A 26,151-nucleotide genomic window follows, 5' to 3' on the forward strand; every position below is an offset into this window, starting at 1 on the left:
AAGGCTTGGAATATAATTTGGCAAAATGAGGGTAATTCACATAAAACATCCCCCTATGCACCGATAGTGGGAGCATGGGGATTCCAACCGGGGTTAACAGATGCCACTTTTAAACTCTGGAGATCCAGGGGTATCTCATGTCTCGGGGATTTATTTAAAGATGGGGTCCTGATGTCTTTCGGACAGCTGCGTCAGAAATTCGGATTACCTAATGGAGACCTCTTTCGATACTTCCAAATTTGAGATTACATAAAGAAGAAGACTATGTTATTAGATAGTCTTTATAAATCAGATAGAGAATGTAGAGTACTACGACCAATGGGGGTATCCTCCATCAGTACTGTTTATCATTTACTACATGATGAAGTATCGGGAGATATGGATAATCTGCTTAAAACATGGGATCAGGATTTGGGAGTAGAAATCTCTATAGAAACGTGGAATGGTATTTGGGAAAATGCTAGAAGAATTACTATCTGTAACAGAACTCAGGCTATCCAGCTTAAGATACTTCATAGGGCCCATATAGCACCGGATCGATTGGCAAAATTTAAGGCAGGAGCATCTCCAATGTGTCCCAAATGTAAAATAGAGGTGGGCACTCTTGTACATTGCCTATGGACCTGTCATAAGATCCGTAGATACTGGACTAAAGTAGCAAGTACCCTGACAGAAATTTTAGGAACGGAAATTAAAGTGGACCCTGTATCTCTCCTTTTGGGCTTTTCGAACTTACCCTCCCTGGATATGCATGGGAAGAGACTATTTTCTATTCTCTCTTCCTGTGCAAGGAAAAATATTTTGGTAAACTGGGTGGCTGAGGGCCCCCCTGGACTTTCAAATTGGCACAGATTAATTATGTAATGTATTCCCCTTGACTTCCTTATAAATAATTTCATAAAATATGGCAGCCCTTCTTGAATTATATGAATACAGATATTTCGGCTATCCTAACAAGGGTTATTATTTAATTGAGATTACGAACCTGGCTGGTCCGGAACCCCTTGAGAGAGGAATCCCGCATGAATACGGGTTTTGTTACATTTGATGTTAACATATTCCGAGCATGTATCTCACTATCCAATTTCTGTGTTATCCGTTGGGTTTTTTTCTTTCTCTTATTTGAATAATGTAAGAGACTTAAATATACACTCTGGTTAGTTGTAGGTTAGATTAGTAGTTAGTTGAGTTTTGTCTTTTTTTCTTTCTCGGTATTTTTCTTTTGTTAAATTTTGGTTATTATTTATTTAAGATTTAATTGTATATCAATGTTTGTACTTGAGAGTTTTGTTTATTTTTGTAAACTTGTAAAAATATTAAATTTCTAATAAAAATATCTATTAAAAAAATGGTAAGGGTCATGGGAATTGTCCTTAAAAGTTTCCCTCCTTACCTCTGAGCAAGTGAACTTGTTTGAACAGTTTCACCCATTATCACCTTTTGAGGAAGCATAATGCAGAAACATATAACAAAATAATAATAATGAATCTTGATCCTAATTTGTTCCAATTCAGCTTGTAAACTGCTCCATATACAGATAACATTCATACTGCCAAATTTCAGTGTAGGTAGTTAACACTTAGAGACTTAGAAGGCATTAAATTAATCTTGTTCCTTTTTTTACAGATTGTATTTACAAAACTGTGCTACAAACTTGCATCATCATACCTTAGGCATGTAAGATAGCCACTGTAAGATGGTATAAACACCCTCAAAGTCATCAGGGACAGTTGTATGTGATATACCATTGTTGTGCATGATATGCACTCCACCCAGCTGGTTATTGGATGTGTACACTTCACGGCCAAGAACCTGTTAGGAATATTGGACATATGTTGGGTTCAGAGAAAAACAAATAATTTTCTTTAAGTATTTGGAAACATAAATTTGCATCAGAGGTAACTGCAGTTAGTTTACACTATCAGAAACAAACTAACGTAACTGCTGGGGGATGACCTACAGAGGAAAGCCATAGCGGTCAGTTCTCTGGCACTGAGCCTGACACTGTGGCCCAGAAGGGTTGGGGGCAGAATAGAAAAGCGCTAGTGGTAGGAGACTCGATTGTTAGGAGAATTGACAGGAAAGTTTTGGGTCAGGATCGGGATTCCTGGAAGGAATGTTGCCTCCCTGGTGCCAGGGTCCGGGATGTCTCTGATCGGGTGTATAAGATTCTGAAAGGGGAGGGCGAACAGCCAGAAATCGTGTTACATATTAGCACCGATGATATAGCCAGGAAAAGGATCGAGGATATAAAAAGTGATTTCAGGGAGTTAGGGTGGAAGCTGCAGAGCAGGACGAACAGAATAGTGTTCTCGGGTTTATTACCGGTGCCACGAGATAGCGAGGCGAGGAACAGGGAGCGGGCGCAGCTTAACACGTGGCTGCACAGCTGGTATAGGAGGGAGGGCTTCAGATATGTAGATAATTGGGATGCCTTCTGGGGAAGGTGGGACCTGTACATGAAGGACGGATTGCACCTGAACTGGAAGGGGACCTGGGTGGAAGGTTTGCTCGAGTGGTTCAGGAGGGTTTAAACTAGTATGGCAGGGGGGTGGGAACCTGAGCTATATACCGGTGGTGAGAGTTGATGGAGATGAGGCAATAGCAAGAGGTAGCGCAGCCAGAGGGAATGAATTTCCTGGGAAAGAACCAAGGGATCAGTTAAAGTGTGTTTGCTTTAATGCAAGGAGTATCAGGAATAAAAGTGACGAGCTTAGAGCATGGATCAGTACCTGGTGCTATGATGTTGTGGCCATAACAGAGACGTGGGTTTCTCAGGGGCAGGAATGATTGCTGGATGTTCCAGGGTTTAGAAATTTAAAAAGAATAGGGAGGGGGGAAAAAGAGGAGGGGGTGTAGCACTGCTAATCAGAGAGGGTATCACAGCTACAGAAGTTACCATTGTCGAGGAGGGTCTGTCTACTGAGTCAGTATGGATGGAAATTAGGAACAGTAAGGGAGCAGTCACCTCATTAGGGGTTTACTACAAGCCCCCCAATAGCACCAGGGAGAAAGCATAGTTCGGCAGATTTTGGAATACTGTGAATGTAGTAGGGTTGTTGTAATGGGTGACTTTAACTTTCCCAATATTGATTGGAATCTCCTTCGAGTAGATGGTTTGGAAGGAGCTGTTTTTGTAAGGTGTGTTCAGGACGGTTTCCTAACTCAGTACGTTGACAGGCCGACGAGGGGAGAGGCCTTTTGGATTTGATGCTTGGTAATGAGCCGGGGAAGGTGTCAGATCTTGCGGTGGGAGAGCAATTTGGTGATAGTGACCACAATTGCCTCACATTCTACATAACTGTGGAGAAGGAGAGAAGCAGGCACAATGGGAGGATATTTAATTGGGAAAAAGGAAAGTATGATGCTATCAGACGTGAGTTGGGAAGCATGGACTGGGAGCAATTGTTCCATGGAAAGGGCACTATAGACATGTGGAAACTGTTTAAGGAATAGTTGTTGTGAGTAATGCATAAATGTGTTCCTCTGAGACAGGCAAGAAGGGATAAGGTACAGGAACCTTGGATGACGAGAGCGGAGGAGCTTCTTGTTAAAAGAAAGAAGGCAGCTTACGTAAAGTGGAGGAAGCAAGGGCCTTGCTCAGCTCTAGAGGATTACAGGCAGGCGAGGAAGAAGCTCAAAAATGGTCTGAGGTGAGCCAGGAGGGGGCACGAAAAAGGCTTGGCAGGAAGGATTAGGGAGAATCCAAAGGCATTTTATACGTATGTGAGGAATAAGAGAATGATCAAAGAAAGAGTAGGGCTGATCAGGGATAGCATAGGGAACTTGTGAATAGAGTCTGAGGAGGTAGGGGAAGGAAGCCCTAAACGAGTTTTTTGCTTCTGCCTTTACTAAAGAAAAGGACCTTGTAGTGAGTGAAACCATTGAGGAGCAGGTAAGCATGCTGGAACAGATAGAGATTGAGCAAGCTGATGTGCTGAAAATTTTGACAAACATTAAGATTAACAAGTCACCAGGGCCAGACCAGATTTGTTCTCGGTTGCTTTGGGAAGCGAGAAATGTGATTGCTTCGCCGCTTGCGAAGATCTTTGCATCCTCGCTCTGCACCGGAGTGGTACCTGAGGACTGGAGGGAGGCAAATGTAATTCCTCACTTCAAGAAAGGAAATAGGGAAATCCCCGGCAATTACAGACCAGTCAGTCTCATGTCTGTCGTCTGCAAGGTGTTAGAAAGGATTCTGAGGGATAGGATCTATGACCATCTGGAAGAGCATGGTTTGATTAAATGCAGTCAGCATGGCTTTGTGAGGGGCAGGTCATGCCTCACTAATCTTATTGAGTTCTTTGACGATGTTACTAGACAAGTTGATGAGGGTCGAGCGGTGGATGTGGTGTATATGTACTTCAGCAAGGCATTTGATAATGTTCCCCATGGTAGGCTCGTTCAGAAGGTCAGGAGGAATGGGATACAGGAAAATTTAGCTGTCTGGATACAGAATTGGCTGGTTGGCAGAAGACAGCGAATAGTAGTGGAAGGAAAGTATTCTGCCTGGAAAGCAGTGATGAGCGGTGTTCCACGGGGCTCTGTTCTTGGGCCTCTACTCTTTGTAATTTTTATTAATGACTTGGATGAAAAGATTGAAGGATGGGTTAGCAAGTTTGCAGACGACACAAAGGTTGGAGGTGTCGTTGACAGTATAGAGGACTGTTGCAGGCTGCAGCGTGACATTGACAGGATGCAGAGATGGGCTGAGAGGTGGCAGATGGAGTTCAACCTGGATAAATGCAAAGTGATGCATTTTGGAAGGTTGAACTTGAAAGTTGAGTACAGGATTAAAGACAGGATTCTTGGCAGTGTGGAGGAACAGTGGGATCTTGGTGCGCAGGTACATAGATCCCTTAAAATTGCCACCCAAGTGGACAGGGTTGTTAAGAAAGCATATGGTGTTTTGGCTTTCATTAACAGTGGGACTGAGCTTAAAAGCCATGAGATCTTGTTGCAGCTCTATAAAACTTTGGTTAGACCGCACTTGGAATACTGCATCCAGTTTTGGTCGCCCTATTATAGGAAAGATGTGGGTGCTTTGGAGAGGGTTCAGAGGAGGTTTACCAGGATGCTGCCTGGAATGGAGGGCTTATCTTATGAATAGAGGTTGACTGAGCTCGGACTTTTTTCATTGGAAAAAAGGAAGAGAGGGGATCTAATTGAGGTGTACAAGATAATGAGAGGCATAGATAGAGTTGATAGCCAGAGACTTTTTCCCAGGGCAGAAATTGTTAACACTAGGGGTCATAGTTTTAAGCTGTTTGGCGGAAAGTATAGAGGGGATGTCAGAGGCGGGTTCTTTACGCAGAGAGTTGTGGGAGCATGGAATGCGTTGCCAGCAGCAGTTGTGGAAGTGAGGTCATTGGGGATATTTAAGAGACTTCTGGACATGCATATGGTCACAGAAATTTGAGGGTTTGTACATTAGGTTTACCTTACATGAGGATCAACATCGTGGGCTAAAGGGCCTGTTCTGTGCTGTACTGTACTATGTTCTATGTAAGTTGAAAATCGATCATAGGAAAATATAATAACCTAGAAACTTCTATGGGAGCAAAAAACAAAAATCAGGGTGAGTGACTTCTTCTGGGATATAAAAAAGTGTTTGCTGCCAATGGCCAAACAGAACTTCTCAGTTAGATAACAGCATTCTTCTACGTGAAATCGCCTGTTTCCCCAAAACATGCTTTGGCACCTTACTGCATTTAACAGCTTTCTTTATGTTATTGGAGGGAGACCAGCACAGTACTCAATCAGTAGTAGTTCTTCTTGTGCCTCTTTTCTGCTCACTTCCAAACTATTAGGAAGTCCCTCATTAAATGTCTAGGATTCTTACAGCAGCAGGTCCCAATGCTTCACATGTAGTTTTGAGCATGATTTGAAAACAGATTATATGGATCAAATCACAGCAACCCAGATTAATCTTTGGAAACTTCAGTTCCATTATTGATTCTCACTATATGAATCATTTTCACTTTGGAGAATGGTGAAGTAGGCATCCCCTGTTTCATGTTCTTTGTACAGGTGGATTGTTCAACCCCATGATCCATCATATCATCTGGTCAAGGCTGTGGGAATGGAAATTTCAGTGATTTAAATTCAGCTCATAAAGGTTCAATGGGATTCCTGTTTCTACTTTGGCACATTATGTCAGTTATTATAGGAACTTGTACACTTTATTCTGACCTTGTTCAGTGCACTGGCTCCAGTGAGAATGATATGGGAATTTTCCACTTGGATCACACGTTGTCCCAACCTCACTAAGTATGCTCCAATTCCAATTGCACGACAAGTCACCTGTAAAATAACAAATGGGCTCAGTGGATGAATGACCAATAGCCTTATTAACAGTTGGAGATTATATTGACAGGCACTGGGGAAGAAATTCCTTTAAAATGTACTTGTCACAAACTAGTGAAATTCTACACTTTGTTATAATAGTCAAACTTTTAACCCAATTTAAACAAGGAATAGAGATTTTAACCATATTAAGCAATCCATTATGAATTGCATGCAGGTCAATTTGTACTCCAAGCCTTAGAAAGTGGATTTTTTTTAGCTTTAGTTCATTATAGTGGTGCGCTGCCCAGCAACTATCCTTCTGTACTGTTTGCTAAATGCTTGGGAATCATTATCGTTTCAGACACAAACTTAACTACATTTTTCTAACAGAATTCTCTCCTGAAGACAGTCAAGTTGCATAAGCTCCATTCATTAGGTCACTGATTTCCCAACAAGGCTTCAGAGGCTTCTGTCAACTCCATAAAAAAAGACATAAATATAAAAATTCTCTTTGACTAGAAACAATGATATTTTATCGTTTCAATGCTCATTTAGATAACAGTAAAAAGGTTTTGATGCTAATTTACTCAGTTTCGCAATTTATTTCTTTCTCTAAACATTTACTGTTTGTTACCCCCTTTCCAGGATTGTACTCAAGCTTCCCACTCTACAAGATTATTGCAGCTTAAAAAAAACTCGTCCCATTCAAAAAAGTGCTAATGACTTTCTCTCCAATGATCAGTGATGTCAACCATGTATCAGTTCCTTGTTTCTCAAAAACATTTCCTAACATAGTATTAAGGACCTGAAAATTATTTACAGTACTCGGGTCTCTCCCATGAACCACCAATACTGAGCATGAATAGATAGACACTATCATTTCACTCATAGCAAAACTTCAATGGTTAGAAACCACCAGATCACATAAATACTTCTGCATTGACAATTTACTAAATAATGTACTTGTAACTGAACTTGCATTTATAACTAAAAATAGGAAGTCATATATAAAACCTTCTTATGTAGAGTTATATCCAGTATTTCACTAAATTAAAACCATATGACCATAACATATAGGAACAGAATTAGACTATTCAGTCCATCAAATCTGCTGTGCCATTTGATCATGGCTGATGTGTTTCTCAATCCTATTCTCCTGCCTTCTCCACATAATCTCCTTACTAATCAATCTTTGACTTAAAGACACTCAATGGTTTGATCTCCACAGTCCCCTGTGACAATGAGTTTCACTAATTCACCACCCTTTGGCTGAGAAAATACCTTCTCCTCTAAGTTCTAACCAGTCTTTAGTCTCACCTACTAATGGAAACATTTTCTCCAAATCCACACTATCCAAGTCTCTTAGTATTCTGTAAGTTTCAATCAGACCCCCCCTCCCCTTCATCCTTCTAAACTGCACAGAGTATAGACCCAGAGTCCTCAATCACTCCTCCTTCATCCCTGGAATCATTCTGAACCCCCTCCAAGGTTACCACATCCTTCCTTAGATACATGGCCCAAACTGCTTACAATTTTCCAAATGCCTTATACTGCCTCAGAGTGCATTCCTGGTCTTGTTTTCTAGACTTATTGAAATGAATGCTAACATTGTATTTGTCTTCCCAACTACCAGCTGAACCTGTAGGTTAACTTTAAGAGAATCCTGAACTAGGACTCCTATTACCCTTTATGTTTCAGATTTCCAAAGCCCTTCCCCGCTTAGAAAATAGTCTACACCACTACTCTTCCTACCAAAGTGCATAACCTCACATTTTCCCCCACTGTATTCCATCTGCCACTTCTTTACCCATGATCCAAGCCTGTCCAAGTCCTTTTGCAGCCTCCATGCCTCTTTAAAACAACTGTCCCTCTACCTATCTTTGTGGCTTCAAACTTAGCAATCATGCCTCAGTTCCTTCGTCCAGGTCATTAATATATATAACGTGAATAGTTGTGGTCCCAATGTTGACGCCTGAAGAATTCCACAGATCACTGGCTGCTATCCTGAAAAAGACCCTTTTATCCCCACTCTCTGCCTTCTACCAGTCAGCCAATCCTCTATCCATGCCAGCACCTTGCTCTTAATACTAAAGCAGCCTCAGCCCTGGAGCTTGTCTAACAGTCTGGATGAGATATCCTGAACTGGCCACCAAGCAGGCAACACAGCCTTTGGGACCCTTGATCCTGGTCACACAGAACAGTGTCTACAGCCCAACTATACTATTCCAAATTACAACCACATTTCTCTTTTCTCCACCCTCTTGAATGCCTCCCTGTACCATGATGCTTTGGTGAGTTTCCTTAGTTGCCTTATAACCCCCTCTTTCGCCCACACAGGGAGCAATAATCTCAAACCTGTTGGACAAGCTCAAAGGCTGAGACTCTTTCAGCACTACTTCCTGGATCTCTCTATCTGCCTAACTTCTAGTCACACCCTCTGTTACTGACCACTGACTGAATTTGAGGCAGTTAATCTAAGGGGTGTGACTGCCCCCTGAAACTTAGCTTCCAGGTAACTCTCCTCTTCCCTGAGCTGTTACAGTGAATTTATATAATTTCTATGCATTCACAAATAAGTTTCTTACATTTTTAACCATTTATTTTATTCCTAATGGTAAATTTATAACTGTATCATTTTCCCATTCTTATGAAGTATTAGATCTGTCAATGTCTTGTTGGCAATGTCAAAAATGATACATTGTTATCATTTTTATCTGAAAGAATGAACCGATCGCCACCCTAAAACTTGAAATTATTTTTCAGTCCTCAAAGTTGACTAATTAAGCAATGACTTAAACTTGTGTTTACAGTAAAGGGATGCAGCTACATCTAAACAGCAGAACACCACATTGTGGACTATATGATGTAATGCTCATATCGTTATTTGGCATTCCAACAATTGACTCTCTGAGAGTGTTGCCAATAGTAAAGTTTGGGTCGTGCAGTAGGACAGTCTGTTACACTTACCAAACTGATGGTGACAATTTCATTGTAAGCAAGTGAGGATTCTCCAGCAATGGTTCCAGCTCCTCGCAGGTTCTCCACTCCCAGGCCTTCCTCTTTGCCAATAATGTCAGTGATAACATATCTAGAAAACAGAATACAGTCAAGAAGGTCACATGCCCTTTCCCGCACAGGTAATTTTGTTTAAGGGGCCATTACTAATGATAATGCATGTAATGTTTGGCTAAAAACTACAAACATTTTCCCTCAATAGCTCAACACAGCAAAATACCCACTGCTTTCACATCTTTTAAAGAGAACTGATGACTACCATCACAATTTAGTCAATAGTCTTGTAATAAACAGTTTTTGACCCACACTATTTTAGTTGAAGTATATAGAAAATGCACAACCTAAATCTACCAATATTCCTCTAAGGCAAGTGTTGGTTCTTACATGAATTTGATTCCTTCCCTTAATTTCAGAAAATGATTTGTCTCCACTCATCATTTCCTTGAGTTGCTGGCACTTAATTTTCATGCAGTGATGCACCAGAATTTGGTATAACAATGTGTCATGCTACTATAATAGAACTGAATGAACTTCCAACCCTTCACCATAAAAGTGTTTAAATAAAGATTGCAGAAAACAAGTGATATTAAGTTTATCGTACTCAAATAGAAAACATTGAAATTATACTTTACTAATGCTAAATGGTCCCCAAAGGAAAGAATTATTGCTCTTTATGATTTGAGGTATAACTTAGTACACAAAGGACTCAGAGATGATGAGCCCTTGATCAATAACAGATTTATTCATTGATTCTGGATTTATGCATACAATTTGACCGCAGCCAAAATCTGAGGACAAGTGTCAGCCATCAGGAACTTTCATATCAGATGGCTTATTTATAGATAAATTCATTCACAGTAGCAATAAAATGTAGCCATTCAAAAAAAACTCAATAATATTGGATCAGGTTATTAGAGTCATAAGGATGTACCGCATGGAACAGACCCTTCCATCTAACTCATCCATGGCAACCAGATATCCTAACCAAATCTAGTCCCATTTGCCAGCATTTGGCCCTTAACTCTCTAAACTCTTCCTATCAATATACCCATCCAGATGCCTTTTAAATGTTGCAATTGTATCAGCCTCCACCGTCTCCTCTGGCAGCTCATTCCATACATGCACTACTTTCTGCATGCAAAGGTTGCCCCTTAGATCCCTTTTAAACCTTTCCCCTCTCACCGCAAAACTATGCCCTCTAGTTTTGGACTCCCTTTACTTTACAATAAAGTTGCCATTGTCCAAGAGGGCTCTCTCTCATTGCAGAGAGATGACTGGTGGTGAGTTTAACTGAAGGTCACCATGCCTTAGGTAAGGGACAAGGTTGAGATGGCAGGACTTCATGGTGACTTCAGCTTGTACAGGAATTAAACCCACACTATTGGCATCACTCTGCATTGTAAACCAGGCATCTAGCCAACTGAGCTAACGGGTGCCCTTCAATTATTGATACAAAGGAGTCTCTAGTACATTGTACAGATAGAATGATCTAATGTGGAGTATGGGCTAGATTTTCATTCTGGTCAGGGCCAAATTGATGCATGTGAATGGGTAGCCATCCCAGTCCATACCAGAAACAGACATGTGCCAAATAGCTAGAGATGGAATATCCAGGCAAAACTGCAAACTGTGTCCACCTCTGTTTAAAAGTTCAACCCCACAATTTTTTGGTTTGGGAAAGTGAGATTTGAGGAGTGATCACACACAAAGTATTTATAACACAAAAACATTCTGATTTATCGAACAGGTCCAATCTTTTTCATTCAACCCTGATTAACATATTCTTTCACCCTTTTATGCTTCCCTGGCATTTAAATACATCCATGTAATTCATCTCAAGTAATCCTTGTGATGGCGAGTTCCACATTCTAATTACTCTACATGCAAAAACATTTCTCCTGAACTACCCTTCTGGATTTATTATTGATTGTCTTATACTTATTGTGCCTAGTTGTGGTCTTGCCTGGAATTGGAAATAGCTCCTCCATCTCTAATAATTTTTTGTCACCTTAAAAGCCTCAATCATATATCTCTAAATAACGTATTAATGTACATTGCCCTTAGTAGTTAATAATGGTTATTAACTGGCTGATGTGAACATACTGTCTCCTGCATGTGAGCCAGTACTTTGCTTCAAGCTGCCATGTCGGTTAGCAATCAGTAACTGGATTGCTTTTTTTTCCCCAGTACTTCAAGCAGGAGTAGATAATCTCAACATATAAAATCGATTTCCTTGCAATGCAGTTGTTTGAAGAATGAAAGAATCATTAAAACTCTGTAATCAAGAACACTAAAGCTTTGCTCCACTTTTGTCATTCACTCCATCTGTTTTTGTTCATCAGTATAACCAGAGATGTTACACAATGTTATCCCTTTTTGGATATTTGCAGTCTCGACATTAATTTCAGATATTCAAATTTTCCTGTATATAATACCCACCTGTACTCTCCATCCTCCTCCACATGTTCACAGTGCACAGAGTTAAAAGGGCTAATTCTGGTGTAGTCCTGAGGTGTCAAGTATAAGTATCTGAAGCCCTGAAAAAACCAAATGAATTGTAGAAAACAAGCATGTAAAATGAATAGTCCAAATGGTCTATTTATATTTCAGTGCTGCAGGGCTAAATGTCACAAACAAAATTATAATGTAATTTTATCTTTGATTCATTGAAAAATTGTTCTAAATATACAATGTAATCAAATTTTGATTATAAAATAATATTTATTTTAATTGAGGGAAATACTGTACTGAAATATTATAATTACCACTTCTGAAATGGTAAAAGCTTTCAATGCCTCTTCTATCTATCAGTGCCTTGAGTCAGTTGTATTACACACCCCTTTAGTGAAACTAATTCACTTACAAAGTATTAATAGAGTTACCTGGACTGGTTTCTAGTGAGAGACATCCTCTCTCACAAAAGATAGGTACTTATACAGTTATTGAGTCATAGAGTTGCACAGTATAGAAACATACCTTTCGGTCTAACTTGTCCATGCCAACCAGATATCTTAAGTTAATCTGGTCTCATTTCATGGAATTCAGATTCAGAATAATCTCCTCCATGACTGATGATTGCTTAGGTAGGTCAGATTCAAGAAATCATCACTCAAATTTGCCTGGTTTTATCTTTTTTTTGTCTCTGGCAGGCGATCACATTATTTTGAGGGGTGGGAATTTTTGATCGCTATTGTGATGCAATTGAGTGAATCCAGCAGGGTGCAACAGAGATTCTTTACCTCCCCATCATTGTTAATATGCTCATAATTTTAAAAAAAGGCTACAGCAAAATTTGTTTTGAGCCATACATTTACAGCACTGTACCAATATTCATTTAATCATTCACACAATGTTGGTGTCACTGGCAATCAAATATCATCATTGATTATCATCCCTAATTTTCTGGTCAGCTGCCATTTTGAATACAAATGAGTGACAATGCCAGGCCATTTTAAAGAGCAGTTAAGAAGGAACTACATTTATGTGGGTCTGAAAGTCACATGTAGGACAGAGTAGCAGAATTCCTTTCCTGTAGGACATTAGCAAACTAAATGGATTTTTATGACAATGTAGTAGTTTCATGGTCAATATCAAAACTAGCTTTTTAAATCAATTTTTAAGTAATTGAAATTGAATTCCCCAGCTGCTTTGATGGGATTTAAAATTAATTCCTGTGGGTGGTCAGATGACTAGTCCAGTAACAGTACCACAATGTTGACATACCCAACTGACCATGCACAAGGAAGAACATAAGAAACAGAAACAGGAATAAACCATCCCGCCCCTCTAGCCCATTATACGTGCAATAAAGTCAGAGTTGATTTTTTTATCTCAACCCCACTTCCCTGACAGTTGCTCACATCCTTTAATTTCCTGAGAAATCTCCGTTGATGTTAATTACCTTGAGTCCCTTACTTTAATCAGGCCCTTTGATACCTTCTATTTTTGATATGTAATTTGTGCCTTCTTCTGTCAAAATATTTGTTCAATTATTACTGGTATATCACTACCATTTCCTGATTCACCATGATAACTTCTGCGACTATTTTTACTCTAGTTACCCACGTCCTTTTTGTATACTTATAAAAGGCAATCTATTTCATTTTTCTGGTTAGTTTACGATTACATTTTTATTTTCTCCTTCTTTAATTAACATTTTGGTCACTCTTTGCTGGTTTTTATTAACCCTCTTAAGCCTCAAGATTACAGAATCATAGAACAGAATCTCAGAATCCCTACAGGGTGGAAAGAGCCATTTGGTCCATCAGGTCTACAAGGATCCTCCAAAGCGCATCCCACCCAGACCTAGGAACCGACCCTATCCTTCGAATCCTGTTAATGGCTAATCCAGCTAGTCTACATATCCCTGAACACTAGGGGGCAATTTAGGATGGCCATCTATCTAACCTTATACCTTTGGACTATGGGAGGAAATCACAGCACCTGGAGAAACTCCATGCAGTCACACAAGAATGTTTAAATTCCACACAGACAGTCGCCCAAGACTGCAATTGAGCACAGATCCCTGGTGCTGTTAGGCAGCAGTGCTAATCACAGAGTCACTGTATCACCTCATTATGTTTCTCCTCTTAATCAAATCTGTATCTTCCCTAGTTCTTAAAGAGCTAGTCGTGAATTGAACCCATTCTTTCTATAACACTCTTTGAGTCATACATTTAATTCCGTAATCCTTTTGAATCTATGTTAATTGGCACATGGTTCAGGTAGCAATCAGATATTACTACCTTAGATATTTTTTGCTTTAATTTGGACCCTAAATCCTCACTCCCATTCATCAGAATATTGTTCAAAGTCTCCAAATGCTGAGGCTCCTATTTGGAACACAACTTTCTTTCCCCTTCCATGTTCTGTCTGTTTCCAGATTCTAGAAATAGCTTTAACATTGGTGCTGGGCAGGCAACACACATCCACAGCAGTCAGACACAGCTGCACAGAAAAATGTCTATCCTTCAAAGTCTGCCATTAGATAGCACATTCCTTTTCGCTACCCCAAATTGAATGGCTTCCTGCATGTTGGTGCTTTCATCAGCTTGCCCAGCCTGTGGCCACTCTGTTACTCATACAGTCAAGTAACAAGAACTTCTTGCCTGTTGGTCAAAATCAAGAGCCTCAATCACTTCGGGGCTCATATCCACTCAGTGGAAATAAGGTGATCTGGAATTGAGCAATTCTTGAAGCAGCGAGAGAAGGAAAACAGATTTACCTTGTATGGATCATCTGGATCTTCCCAGGCCACCTGAAACATGTTCCTTATCTCTTCAGCAAGGCCAATCCTGGCACCACTGTTGGCTGCGATATAAATTCTAGGAATGCCTTCTGCTCTGGCTAGTTGAGATGCCCGCAAGAATAGCAAATCCTCCTCAGGGCCAAATGAACCAATCTTATAAGTGAGATCATTACAAATCACAACAATGTCACGTCCTTCAGGATATTCTGGAGTTTTTAAGTTCATTTTCCAGGCCACCATTCCTACCTGAGGGAAAGTCCAACACAACGGTATTTAGTTCTTAGAGGAAATAACTGTGTCAACAATTGAAGAAATATTGGTTGATATGGAAAGGAACAACAAATGTCTGAGTAATAATTACATAGAACAACAAATGTCTGAATAATAATTGCATAGAACATGAAAGTGACCTGTAGGAATACAGCAATGAATCTAACAGTAAGATTTATAAAGAGAACTAGAATTGTTCAACAACACCATCATTGAAAGTGTGGCAAGTGGAGTTGTAAATTCTTCAAGGAAATTAGAATCAGATTCTAAGCCCTTGTAAGGAGATGGCAGCCATGATGTGGAGGTGCTGGTATTGGACTGAGGTGGACCAAGTCAGGAGTCACACAACACAAGGGTTGTATCTTAACAGGTTTGTTCGAAATCACAAGCTTTCAGGGTGCTGCCCCTTTGTCAGGTGAAGATAGTGCACTGCTCCTTCACCTGACAAAGCTCTGAAAGCTTGTGATTTCAAACAAACCTGTTGGACTATAACCTGTGTAGATTCTGACCTTGTTAGGAGATAAGTGCATCTATGCTATTATCTCAACCATGCCATGTAGCTATATGTTGCCATACAAAACTTTCTTTGCTAGAGGAAGTTTCTCCTGAAATTTCTACTGGGGTTTTAGTAAGTATTTCACATTTATATTCACTAGTTTCATGGTTAAAAAAAGGAATTAAGACTAAAGATGTTCACACACCACACATGCGGTTTAAAGCCGTATGTTATATGTGCCATGCTGACATAAAATCTAACTTATATTCAATGTAATAAGAAAGATTGTACGGTTTACCAATTCAAAGTATGCCAGTCACAACACCTAATCATTACTTTTATCTGGACCTTTTCTTTGCTCCTAATGTTTTCAATTTTAGTTACAATGTGCATTTTGGGTCTCAGACCTCTCCCAAATTGCTCAATATAATAGATGTGAACTGTACATACCTCATTACCTCCAGCAATCCTGTTCATATGCACGAGTTGACCCTGAGAGTCTAGAACAAGTTCTGTGCACAGGAATGGTTCCTTAGGATACTCTACATCAGACCCCCACAGCTTAAAGAGAGCCTTTTGGCCAGAGAAGGTAAAGAAAAAATAGAAACCTTTTTAGTCTAAATTTTCTATCAGATTTATTATGACACAGAAAAACAAACTTTCAGGTCATATTAAATAACCTTTGTCGAAGTTTAGTAAATGTGTCAATGTTGCTCATCAAATACATAAAATCACATAGTGATAGATATGCACAGGATGGAAAACAGACCCTTTGGTCCAACTTGTCCATGCCAACAGATACCTTTAATTAATCTAGTCCCATTTGCCAGCATTTGGCACATATCCCTCTAAACCCTTCCTATTCACGTACTAATCCAGATACCTTTGAAATGTTGTAATTATACCCACCTCCACCACTTCCTCTAGCAGCTCATTCCATACATGCACCACCCTCTGCATGAAAAAGGTGTCCTTTCAGTCCCTCTTAAATCTTTCCCCTCTCACTTTAAACCTATGCTGATGATATCACAGCTGTGCTAAAGGAGGACACTATGGAGGGCTTGGGTGGAGAGGCATTATGGGTGGAGCTGAGAAATAAGAAGGGTGCAGTTACATTGTTGAGGCTGTATTACAGGCCTCCCAACAATGAGCGTGAGGTAGAAGAACTAATAGGTAAACAGATTAAGGAAAGATGTAGAGGCAATAGGATAGTAGTGATGGGAGATTTTAATTTTCCCAACACTGACTGGGATACACTTAGCGTCAGAGGTCTGGATGGGGTAGAATTTGTAAGAAGCGTCCAGGAGAGTTTTCTAGAGCAGTATGTCAATAGTCTGATGAGGGGCCATATTGGACCTGGTGTTGGGGAATGAGCCAGGACAGGTGGTAGAAGTTGCGGTGGGGATTTCTTTGGGAACAGTGACCACAATTCTGTAAGTTTTAGAATACTCATAGACAAAGATGAAAATGGTCTTAAGGGAAGAGTACTAAACTGGGCCAAGGCCAATTATACCAAAATTAGGCAGGAGCTGGGAAATGTGGATTGGAAGCAGCTATTTGAAGGGAAGTCCACATTTAATATGTGGGAGGCTTTCAAAGATAGGCTAAAGATAGTGCAGGATAGGCATGTCCCGTTGAAGGTAAAGGATAGGAAAGACAAGATTCATGAACCGTGGATGACAGGAGAAATTGTACGACTAGCTAAGAGGAAAAGGAAAGCGTACATAAGGTCCAGGCAGCTAAGAACAGAATGGGCCTTGGAGGAATATCGGAAGAGTAGGATCAGTCTTAAACGAGGAATCAAGAAGGCTAAAAGGAGTCATGAAATAGCTTTAGTGAGCAGAATTAAGGAGAATCCCAAAGCATTTTATTCTTATATAAGAAGCAAGTGGGTAACTAGAGAAAGGATTGGTCCACTAAAGGTTAATGAAGGAAGGCTGTGTGTCGTATCTGAGAGAATGGGTGAGGTTTTGAATGATTACTTTGCATCAGTGTTCACTGAGGAGAGGAACATGATGAATGTTGAGATAGAAGTTTGATTAGTCTGGATCACGTTGACAGACGTAGGGAAGATGTGTTGGGTAGACTAGAAGTTATTAAGGTGGACAAATCCCCAGGACAGGATGGGATCTATCCCAGATTGTTGAGGGAGGCGAGAGAAGAAATAGCTGGGGCCCTGACAGATATCTTTGTGGCATCCTTAAATACAGGTGAGGGGCCGGAGGACTGGTGGGTTGCTCATGTTGTCCCCAGTGCAAGAAGGGTAGTAGGGATATTCCGGGTAACTACAGACCAGTGAGCCTGATGTCAGTGGTGGGAAAGTTGCTGGAGAAGATACTGAAGGATAGGATTTATTTATATTTAGAAAAGAATGGACTTATCAGTGATAGGCTGCATGGCTAATAGAGGAAGTGACAAAGTTGATAGATGAAGGAAGGGCTGTTGATGTCATATACGTGGACTTTAGTAAGGCTTTTGATAAGGTTCTCCATTGTAGACTAATGGAGGAAGTGAAGCCACATGGTCTGCAGGTTGTTCTACCTTGGTGGATAAAGAACTGGTTGAGCAAAAGGTGACAGACAGTAGTAGTTGAAGGGAGTTTCTCGAAATGGAGAAAGGTGACCAGTGGTGTTCCACAGGGATCAGTGCTGGGGCCACTGTTGTTTGTGATATAATAAATGATCTGGAAGAGGGCACTGTTGGTATGATCAGCAAGTTAGCAGATGTTACAAAGATTGGTGGACTAGCACAAAGCATAAGGACGGTCAAAGAATACAGGAGAGTATAGATAGACTGGAGAGTTGGGCAGAAAAGTGGTAGATGGAGTTCAATCCAGACAAATGAGGTGATGCATTTAGGCAAGTCTAATTCTAGAGCGAATTATACAATGAATGGAAGAGCCTTGGGAAACGTTGATGAGCAGAGAGATCTGGGAGTGCAGGTCCATTGTACCCCGAAGGTAGCTGCACAGGTGGACAGAGTGGTCAAGAAGGCGTATGGTATACTTGCCTTCATCGGACGGGATATTGAGTATAAGAGCTGGCAGGTCATGTTAAAATTGTACAAGACATTGGTTCGGCCGCATTTAGAATACTATGTACAGTTCTGGTCGCCACATTATCAAAAGGATGTGGACGCTTTGGAGAGGGTGCAGAGAAGGTTTACGAGGATGTTGCCTGGTATGGAAGGAGCTAGCTATGAAGACAGGTTGAGTAGGTTAGGTTTGTTTTCATTAGAAAAAAGGAGATTGAGGAGGGATCTGATTGAGGTTTACAAAATCATGAAGGGTACAGACAGGGTTGGTAGAGACAAGCTTTTTCCCATGGTGAAGGATTCAATAATGAGAGGTCACACTTTCAAGGTGAGAGGTGAAAAGTTTAAGGGGGACACACGTGGCAAGTACTTTACACAGAGGGTGGGGGGTGTTTGGAACACGTTGCCAGCAGAGGTGGTAGAGGTAGGCATGGTAGATTCATTTAAGATGCGTCTGGACAGATGCATGAGTAGGTGGGAAGCAGAGGGATACAGATGCTTAGGAATTGGGCGACAGGTTTTGACAGGGTATTTGGATAGGCTCAGGCTTGGAGGGCTGAAGGGTTTGTTCCTGGGCTGTAAATTTTCTTTGTTCTCTTTGTTCTTTGTTCTATGCCCTCTAGATTTGGACTCCCTTACTCTGGGAAAAGACTTGCCCTATCCATTCCCCTCATGACTTTATAAACTTCTAAAAGGTAAAACCCTTCTAAAAACCTCAGCCTCTGATGCTCCAGGGTCATTTGGAAAATTCAAGTAGGTTAATGACCAAACAAAATACGTGGCATAGTATTGAGTGATATAGATCAGGAAGATCTTTCATCTGTGCTGAAATAGCTGACTTGAGCTGAGGAAACACAATTATCTTCAGTAGCTTAGGTTACTGAAAAAAGTGAATATTGGTTGAAAAAACACTGTATTTTATCTGTGGTAATGAACAACTTGCCAGGAGGCAGCCAGTGGCCATGTATTTGGATTCCACCAACAGAACGGAGGCAAAAAATTGAGAAAAAGGGAAGTAAAGGCTGATATAAATATCATCCATAATATACTTAAATAACTGACTTATCTCTATGGAATGTGACAAAAAGATTTCCTCATGACTTTCCAGTTTACAATACATACACACAGGTATTCACAAAGGCTGTGCCAGATAAAAGGGTACAGGTTCTTTTTAAAATCTGCCAAGTGTTCTGCATTTATGAGGATTTAAGATTTTTAAGACACATATTCTATATTTAGAAGTCCTGCATCACGGAACAGCATCCACCTCTGTGGAGAATGTACTACCTCAAATCATGTGGCAACTTTTTATATCCAATAACAAGCGAAAGGTGCACCACATTACCCTTAACTTTGACTGAATAGATGGTCCTGTAACATAACCCAAATATGAATGTTTGGGAAGATGTGTTTTCCAACTTATCACATCCTCACTTTATATTCTGATTATTTATCCAATGGATTCTCACTCTTGACCAAGTACATGTTTGTGAATATTGGGTTTTGACAGATTCAAGTGCGGATTGGATGAGCTAAAGCCTGGTGATATCCACAAGATATCAGAGAATGCTACTGAACTGCTCCTCAAAAAGGATTCAACACCTTTATGAGGAGAGAAATTTGTTAGCTGAAGATGAAAAGATAACTTACCTGCTGAAAGATTTCAGGAAAGTCATAGACATAGGTTGTTCCCAAGCTCTGCGCCTGGAATCGCTTTGCCTGCAGTAGATCTTTGGTGACATAAGGTGTATTCATCAACATTCCGTGGAGAGGCCCTTGCTTTTCTCCATATGAAATAAACATGATCTAAAAACCATTACAGGAGACAAATTACAATTGTTACTATTCCTCAAAGGAGAATGAATCAATACTGGTATAGAATCCAAGGATCAAAGTGCCCCAGGAAGCCAAGTGCAATTTGTGGTTATACTAAAGGCTCAGAAGGATCTAATTTCTGTAAAAGTAATAGAGAAGAAAATAGCTAAAATTGATATAAAAAGATAGCTTCCAAGTTATTATAATTTCACTATTCCTCTAAAGAAATTCAGCATGAGAGCAATATTCACAAGCTTTTCTATCACCAGAGATGAACTTTCCATCTATATCTATTATGACTCATACACCTATCTGGATTGTATTTCTTTCCACCCAGCTTCTTGTTAAAGAACTCAATTCACTTCTGAGTCTGCCCACCACAAATTAATTCACTTTAATTATGTCATTTTTACATTAGAGCTTACAAAATATCTTCCACTGGCTCAACAAAAGATTCCACTCTGTTTCTGTGATTCTATCTTCACAAGTTGCCTCTTTCACAACCATGACAAAGCTCCATCTACCATCCATCAGATTCTGTATTCAACTGGTGACCTTCCATCAATTCCAGAAGTCAGATGACACTAGGTTTTAGACAAACAGGTTTATTTGAAATCACAAGCTTTTGAAGCATTGTCCCTTCATCAGAAGCTTGTGATTTCAAATAAATCTCTTGGACGATAACCTGGTGTCATCTGACTTCTGATCTTGTTCGCCCCAGTCCAACGCTGGCACCTTCACATCTTTCCATCAATTACACCATCTCCAATATGATTACACCTTCCTTTCTTGTTTTCTGAAGGAACTGTTCCCACCATTATATTCTGATTATCCCTTCCAATTCTTCTACCAGATACTTCCTTTCCATTAACACCTCCTATGAAGGTGCAGAAGTGCAAGACACCTATTCATCCCCTCCCTATCCGAAACGAGATATGTTCCTTCTGGGTAAGACTACAATTTACATATAGTTGCTCAAAACTACAAGGTGCATTTGTTGCTGTGGTGCAGTATTCTCTATAGAAGATAGACCAGAAGCAGACCAGGTGAATGCTTAATTAATTATCTGTTATATCTGCAAGATGGGGGCTTGAGATCCTTCTCATTTGTCATTTTAATTCCCCTTCTCTTGCCCCTCTGGCAGTTGGCTGTTTCCTGTTCCAGTGATGGTGAAAATTCTGCATATTCTAAGAGCAACATCTATTTTTCTATGAGATACTTTGCACAACCTTCACTTTAATGTTGATTTTAATACTTCAATTTCTCCCTGCCTAAGCCCTGAACTCCTTCAGCTAGTCAAACATTTCTTGCTTTGTTATAGACTTTAACTTGTTCCCACTTTCTTTTTTCTATTGTCTTATGTCATTAACAAGTGGCTGATTTCCATATTTCACATGTATGAAGATTTCCCTTGTCCTGTTCCTTTTTAATTCTTGTTCATTGCTGATACCCTGCCTTGTGATGAAAAGGTCCCACCTTCAATACCACCTCTGTTCTTTTTACAGAGACCACTGACCCATGGAGTACTTAGTTCTAGTTTCACATTTAAAACAATTGCAATTTTTGGCTGTTTAAAGATTGTTTCTCCACTGTTGCAAATTGGGAATTGGAGCTTGCACGTTCATTTACATTTTCTAAGCTCGAGAACCCTCCATAATTCAACAAGCATCTACCTGTCCAGTCCTAGCATTTGGCACCTCCTTGTAAAGGCTCATATCCAAGTAATATCCAGATTCATTGGTAAGAAGCAAACGGATTGGGATTGCTTTTCCTGTGGGCGTTAGGCGGATATTTATTTTGAGCTCAGCTTGCAGGACCCTGAGTTTCCACAACCTGCTTCCATATCTCATAACCATGTCATGGACAGACTTCTCAATCTGAAAATAAACATTGAAAAACATATAATGTCAAATCAACACAACACAAAAGATTTTATAGTGAGAAAAGAGTCAGACATCCCTTTGATTGTGATGACAGCACTTCAAAGGGAAGCAATAATGTGCTTTTATGATTTGATAAGTTATTTTGAATAAACCCTTCCATATTCAATAAAGAAAAACACGAAAGTACCGACAACAATTCTCACCTCCAAAATAAAACCACAATTATTGGCCTCACAGAAAATTGTAACTTCAGTCGACTTATATTGTGATGTGCTTTTCTTCAGGGAAGCAAACAGAAGTTGTGCCCCTCATTCAGCATTCCAAGATTTAGCGACTTAATCATTCAGTTAGTTGCACAACACAAGTTGATGATGACTGAGAGTCCTTTATGCAAGTTCAGAATTTTTATGAGAGCAGAGATGATCAAATAAGACAGATCAGTGACAACCCTTTACTTCTGTGAGCATGGTTGGACTAAGTGAGACAAATCGAAGTGTGCAGCGCACAGTTGACATTCCCACTGAAAATCATGGCTCAATATAGCCGAATCAGACTTATTAAAATTAACATTGCTGTTCTTCTCTAGAGACTGCTAATACTTTTTAGCAAATATATGGTATGTCACTATCACTGCATCAAGTTTGGATTACAAAAGAAAACCATTTTTGCGGAATCTACTTCTTTGAGATATTCCGGACAGTTTCTCTGTAGATTTGTAGAAGTTTCCTATTTCATGCATAATATCATGCGGAATTCACCATAAGTAAAAACTAAAACAATTGCTTGCTTTTTTTTTCTTTTGCTTTAAATGACAGAAAGTGAAACCATGTATGATGACTAGAGTAAGATTCTTGAACTAACAATTCAGACAAACACAAGAAATCAGAAATTTTCAAACCTTGGATGGGTCCATTATCACAGTTGGCACGAAGTTGAGGAAGATATGATTGCAATCAGTGCGGACAGTCTGTTTGTTAAAAGCCACCTCCAATTCATCCATGGCCTCAAGCAGCAGACGCTCTCCCTCATTTTGTAGATATTCAAAAGAGGCTTCCTACAGTGCAGAAGATTGAAATCACAGCAAATCAAATTCTGGAATAGATGCTTTTAATACTTTTGGAGTTTTTTGAGGATCAGAATCTCCTTACATTTATTCCTAGTTCCCAACTAAACAACAGTTCTTTGAGGTCTCTACAAATTCATAATCCAAATTCACTTCACAGGGTTGTGGTCTTGCTATGACTTTTCCTTTCCTGACCAAAGTGCTCCTTTGAGAGAGAGCTTAAAAGGACTTGATAGTTAACGTAAGGAAAGTTCTCATATCCCAAAAGACTGCCTCATATTGAGTCATCTCATAACTAATAATAATGGTCTGATGAAAAAGTTATCAAATCAATCCCATTTTACCATTGAAGGGTAAGGTCATGTATGCAAATTAGCACATTAGAAATAGCATGCAAGGGGAATGCTGGTAGCTTAGAATTAACTGTAAGAATTCATTTTCATTCCAATGTTGATTTTTCTTCACCGTATAAAACTCTGTTTTGCCCAATATGCCATGGAACTCAGGCTCCATTTCCCTTTCCACCTTTCTCATATAAGATGATCATTCAGCCCTTCAAACATGATCTGCCATTCAATCAGCTTTTGGCCGATCTTCTACCTTAGCTCCAACTTCTTGCACTATCCCCATATTTTATGATTCCCTCAGTCTCTAAATATCAGGCGATTAGTCTTGAATATACTTGAGAATTGAGCATCCTCAACTCTCTGAGGTAGAGAATTCCAAAGGTCCAAAACCCTGAGTGAAGAAGGTTCGCCTTGTCTCAGTCATAAATGATCAATTCCTTATTCTGAGAATGTTCTAGACCATCTAGCCAAGGCAACCTTATCCCAGCATTCACCCATTATACCTCTCAAAAATTTTAAATGCTTCACTGAGATATCACCTTTCATCTTCTAAATGCTGCGGAACATCAGGCTAAACTATTCAACTTCTCCTCATAGGGAAACCCCCTCATTCCTGCTTCAATACATTGGAAGTTTGTAAATATTTAGGATATCACAGTAGACACAGCCATTTTTCCACAACAGCAAAAACACTTTTTAGCTCACCTTTTTCTTTCTACCGCATCATAATCCGATGTCTTTCAATACAATATTTACAATAGTTCTCTAGTTATACAACCATGCATTACTTTATATAATTTCCCTCTCCCCACTTGTTTAATTATCTGAGGTTTAAAAAAAAAGTCTATGCATAAACCAAAGCAGTTTTAATACCTGGGAGTGGGTTTAGAGACAACAATAATAATAATACTCTTGAGAACACCATAGTTCATGTGATGAGAAATGCTATCAACAGACCAAGACAACCAATAGTGAATATGAAAGAATGGATTAAAATTCATAGTTTTTTGATTGCCTTTGGGTGTTTGAGAGTGCATAACTTGCTCTCAAGGGTTGAAAAAGTGAAATAGGGCTCATGATTGGAGAGATTTTCTATATGCTCTTCGGAAGCAACATGCTAGCTAGGTCAAATAGTCTTCTTTTTTGCTCTTACATTACAATCACCTTCTTTATCTTACACCAAACATTGGCTGGATTAGATTCAATTTTCGGTGTGAAAGATGCACACTGCTAATTGTCAAAATTATACTTCCGCTAAACCAAAATTATGTGCTGAGTCGCAACAAAAATGCCGCATACAGATCCTTTGTAATTCCTAGGTTCTCACCTTAGTGATGAGGTCAGGGTGGCGCACTATCGCTCGGACAAAGAACCTGTAGTCAGTGACTTCTGCTCCTTTCTTCACCTTGGCAGCACCTAAATACAGGTGCATCTTGTGATTACCGCAGGGAACAGCAGTCAGGTCAAAGTTTCGCATTCGGTTAAGTTCCAGCTGAAAGGCTAGTGCCGGGTCCAAATGTCGATAAATACGATCCTCTGCAAACTGGATAGAGATTTTAAAACACAAGGACATCACATACTTTTAAATGAAATAGTGTTCATTCTTATTTCAGGTTATATATGTCTGCTAGAGAATAGTTCAACCAAGATAAATATCCTTCTACCATATCACAGAAGTGTCTATTCCTCGACTATCTACTCTATCTATTCCTCTGATCATCTTATAAACCTCTATCAAGTCACCCCTCATCCTTCGCCATTCCAATGAGAAAAGGCCTAGCACTCTCAACCTATCCTCGTATGACCTATTCTCCATTCCAGGCAACATCCTGGTAAATCTTCTCTGCACCCTCTCCAAAGCTTCTACATCTTTCCTAAAATGAGGCGACCAGAACTGCACACAGTACTCAAACTGTGGCCTAACCAAATTCCTGTACAGCTGCAACATCACCTCACGACTCTTGAATTCAATCCCTCTGCTAATGAACGATAATACTCCATAGACCTTCTTACAAACTCTATCCACCTGAGTGGCAACCTCCAAAGATCTATGTACATAGACCCCAAGATCCCTCTGTTCCTCCACCTGACTAAGAACCCTACCATTAACCCTGAATTCCGCATTCTTATTTGTTCTTCCAAAATGGACAACCTCACACTTGGCAGGGTTGAACTCCATCTGCCACTCCTCAGCCCAGCTCTGCATCATATCTAAGTCCCTCTGCAGCCGACAACAGCCCTCCTCACTGTCCACAACTCCACCTATCTTCGTATCATCTGCAAATTTACTGACCCACCCTTCGACTCCCTCATCTAAGTCATTAATAAAAATTACAAACAGCAGAGGACCCAGAACTGATCCCTGCGGAACTCCACTTGTAACTGGGCTCCAGGCTGAATATCTGCCATCTACCACCACTCTCTGCCTTCGACCGGTTAGCCAGTTTTCTATCCAATTGGCCAAATTTCCCTCTATCCCATGCCTCCTGACTTTCCGCATAAGCCTACCATGGGGAACCTTATCAAATGACTTACTAAAATCCATGTACACTACATCCACTGCTCTACCCTCATCCACAAGCTTGGTCACTTCCTCAAAGAATTCAATAAGACTTGTAAGGCAAGACCTACCCTTCACAAATCCATGCTGGCTGTCCCTAATCAAGCAGTGTCTTTCCAGATACTCACAAATC

General features: G+C 40.0%; 1 protein-coding gene across 1 annotated transcript in view; it reads right to left on the bottom strand.

Moving 5' to 3' along the window:
* LOC122562396 (acetyl-CoA carboxylase 1-like) overlaps positions 1–26,151 on the bottom strand; it is a 132,673-nt gene that overhangs the window by 22,610 nt on the left and 83,912 nt on the right. The window contains 10 exon segments of the mRNA XM_043715252.1: positions 1,669–1,812; positions 6,193–6,303; positions 9,256–9,376; positions 11,743–11,840; positions 14,528–14,797; positions 15,768–15,890; positions 20,001–20,156; positions 21,839–22,042; positions 22,947–23,102; positions 24,786–25,001. Coding sequence (XP_043571187.1) covers positions 1,669–1,812; positions 6,193–6,303; positions 9,256–9,376; positions 11,743–11,840; positions 14,528–14,797; positions 15,768–15,890; positions 20,001–20,156; positions 21,839–22,042; positions 22,947–23,102; positions 24,786–25,001 — 1,599 coding nt within the window.

Source organism: Chiloscyllium plagiosum, chromosome 25 (assembly GCF_004010195.1).
Source record: "Chiloscyllium plagiosum isolate BGI_BamShark_2017 chromosome 25, ASM401019v2, whole genome shotgun sequence".
NCBI classification, from domain to species: domain Eukaryota; kingdom Metazoa; phylum Chordata; class Chondrichthyes; order Orectolobiformes; family Hemiscylliidae; genus Chiloscyllium; species Chiloscyllium plagiosum.